Below are 2,500 nucleotides of genomic sequence, written 5' to 3'. Positions count from 1 at the left end.
AACGCAGCTGAAATCAGAGCATGGTCAAGTTGACGAGCGAATTTGACAGTACCTCTTTAGTTGCGGCCTTCTGAGCTTGAAGCAGTTCGTTTATCTAGAGAAAACGCACAACACGTAGGGGCATGTAAATGGTAAAACTGTAAAGTGGTATAAAACCAAAGAGTGGTCTCTTTTGTTAAACACTGCACCATACGTTGTATCTAATAAGTCGTGCACGACTTCTCCCAGTCAGCTAATTTGTTGTATAGTTGTTACAAGATACTAACATTTGTTGTATCTACTAAAGTCGTTCACGACTGCCCAGTATAGCCTTGGAACACGTTAAGAACGTTTCTCGTAATTTTCTTTTTAAATGACACCATTTCTATAATTTCGAATTGACACTATCGAACAATTTTCGCGGTTTTTGTGGCGAGGATTCCAAGGATTTTTGCCGTACATGAAATCGAGCTCGAGCCACCATTAGAAAATCCCCAAAGAGAGCCCTTACACACTCGCGTGATCAGCAGATGCATTTGCGCTTAGAAAAGAACTGAATACAAATAAGAAATAGAAAGAAAATGACTGAGTACAAATGCAAATAGAACACGTTCCTTTGAAGTTTCCGCCGCCCGTTCCAAGCCCCCCTTCATTTTTCGTCACGTTTACCAACTGAACGCCTGCAACAGGCTCGAATACAAATAGAAATCAATTCTCTTGACACACCATCATGGCCTCCGTTTTTGTCTTAACAGAGACCTAAATGGTCACCGTGACATAATATCGAAGCGATCTATGCCGATCCATACCGTAGAGCGGTTTTCAATCGAGTGTCGTAAAACCAAAACCAAAGTAATTACTTTGGCCAATCAAAAAGGACGGAGACAATCCAGTAAACCAATCAAAACTCGAAGTAATTACTCGTAGCCGACACAAAGCGCGGGAAAATGTGCACGCGCAAGCCACAATTGGTTTTGGTTTCACTTCTGATTGGTTGAAAAAGTGGCGCGAGAACTTTGAACCAATCACTGAGTGAAGTAATGCAAAACCAAAGTAATTCGCTAATTACTTTCGACACTCAATTGAAAACCGCTCTAAGCTAAATGGAATAATTTTATTCAATGAACCTGTTCCGCTTGTTTCTCTGCCTTCTTTTCCGTCGTCTGCAAGAGTTGCATCAACTTAGCACACTGAAAGAGAGAAATGTCGAAATGTCGAAAACGTCGCTCAAAAATGACAGTTACAAGGCGCCGAACGCTTCCGAGAGAATATCGTCATACCTCGGCTTCCGATTGCGCTCTTCGACATCTGTACTGGGAGATTAGGCGGTCAGCTTGAGAAAGGGCAAGAGCTTTCGCTTCAAGAAGATCCTGAAGATGACTTTCCTTAGTCTGAAAATTGAAATGACATCGTGTCAGTCATACATGCCACTTCACACAAAACAAAATCCAGCAGATGGATTGAAAGAAATTGGTACATGTCAAGAAACGTACCACTAAAGCCGCCAGCTTAGCTTCATAAATATCCATGATTTCAGAAGCGTGTGGATCTGGCTTGATCTGCGGTGCAAAAGAGAAATTCAGTACAAAATCAAGTTGACTTGGTTGAGCTTGAAAAGACACTGTTACATCTCCAATGGTAACGACAGGTATACCAAAAAAAAGCATGTGATGTCTGATTCTGCGATTAAAAAGAGTTGAAGAAAATAGAGCGTTTTGCCTTGAGGCAAGACTTCCATTGATTCATTTGTTTGAGAAATCAATCAAGGTATTAGTGAGTGAAAGCTAACCTCTAATCCTGACTTCATCTTCTCGATCAGGGACTCGATATTTGCATCATACTGCAAATTCCTCGGTGGAGGTTTGGTTTTCACGGGCACATGTTGCGGGCATACTGGACGCAAAGGGGCCGTGTTCCGACCGTTGGCTACTGAGACCTGGTGCCGAGGTGATGACGGTGGGCTGAGCTCTGCATCGTTGGGTCTTCTCAAGAGAGCCATTTCCTCTTCACAAGCTGCATTGTTAGAAGCGATTAGGTCTCCTAGCCTTGATACAACGAGGTTATGAAAAATTCACGGAGTTACTCACTTAAAGACGTTCGGACAAAAATTAATATTGAAAAGGACTTTTCTTTTTATTTAAAAACGCCCACACCAAGAACGGTACTTTACTTCGCGGTTTTAACTCTGCATCTGCCATAAATGGTTGTTCGATTAGAAAGGACAAAAGAATTCGAGGTCCAAAAATAATTCCCGCAAGCAGCCCATCTGTGCTTAACACGGCCTGAACGAACTGTGCGTGACTGGTTTCTTCGATTATGTGCGTGCATTTATTGCGTACATTCTGCTTTAATTAATATTCATGAAGAAATCGGGACCTGAGAAAAAAGTCAGGATAACGCGAAATGTACGGATAATCGACGTTCGACTGTACTTAGTTACTGTGGAAGGCATTGGGGGGTGAATAAAGGAGTTACTAAACAAAATTGTGACTGAACATTATTTTGACGCAAATTATCTTGT

The 2,500-nt window shown here is 41.8% G+C and overlaps 1 protein-coding gene across 1 annotated transcript in view; it reads right to left on the bottom strand.

The window, feature by feature from the left end:
* The window catches only part of LOC138008008 (protein CIP2A homolog L-like), a 19,783-nt gene that overhangs the window by 5,772 nt on the left and 11,511 nt on the right, over window positions 1–2,500 (bottom strand). Inside the window, exons 14-18 of the mRNA XM_068855174.1 lie at window positions 1,769–2,024; window positions 1,473–1,538; window positions 1,260–1,370; window positions 1,107–1,169; window positions 53–94 (exon numbers count right to left, since the gene is read on the bottom strand). Coding sequence (XP_068711275.1) covers window positions 53–94; window positions 1,107–1,169; window positions 1,260–1,370; window positions 1,473–1,538; window positions 1,769–2,024 — 538 coding nt within the window. The remainder of the gene's footprint in view (window positions 1–52; window positions 95–1,106; window positions 1,170–1,259; window positions 1,371–1,472; window positions 1,539–1,768; window positions 2,025–2,500) is intronic.

Source organism: Montipora foliosa, chromosome 6 (assembly GCF_036669935.1).
Source record: "Montipora foliosa isolate CH-2021 chromosome 6, ASM3666993v2, whole genome shotgun sequence".
Classification (NCBI taxonomy): domain Eukaryota; kingdom Metazoa; phylum Cnidaria; class Anthozoa; order Scleractinia; family Acroporidae; genus Montipora; species Montipora foliosa.
The sequence above is the reverse complement of the archived record's forward strand: the minus strand, read 5'-3'. Positions and strand labels throughout refer to the sequence as shown.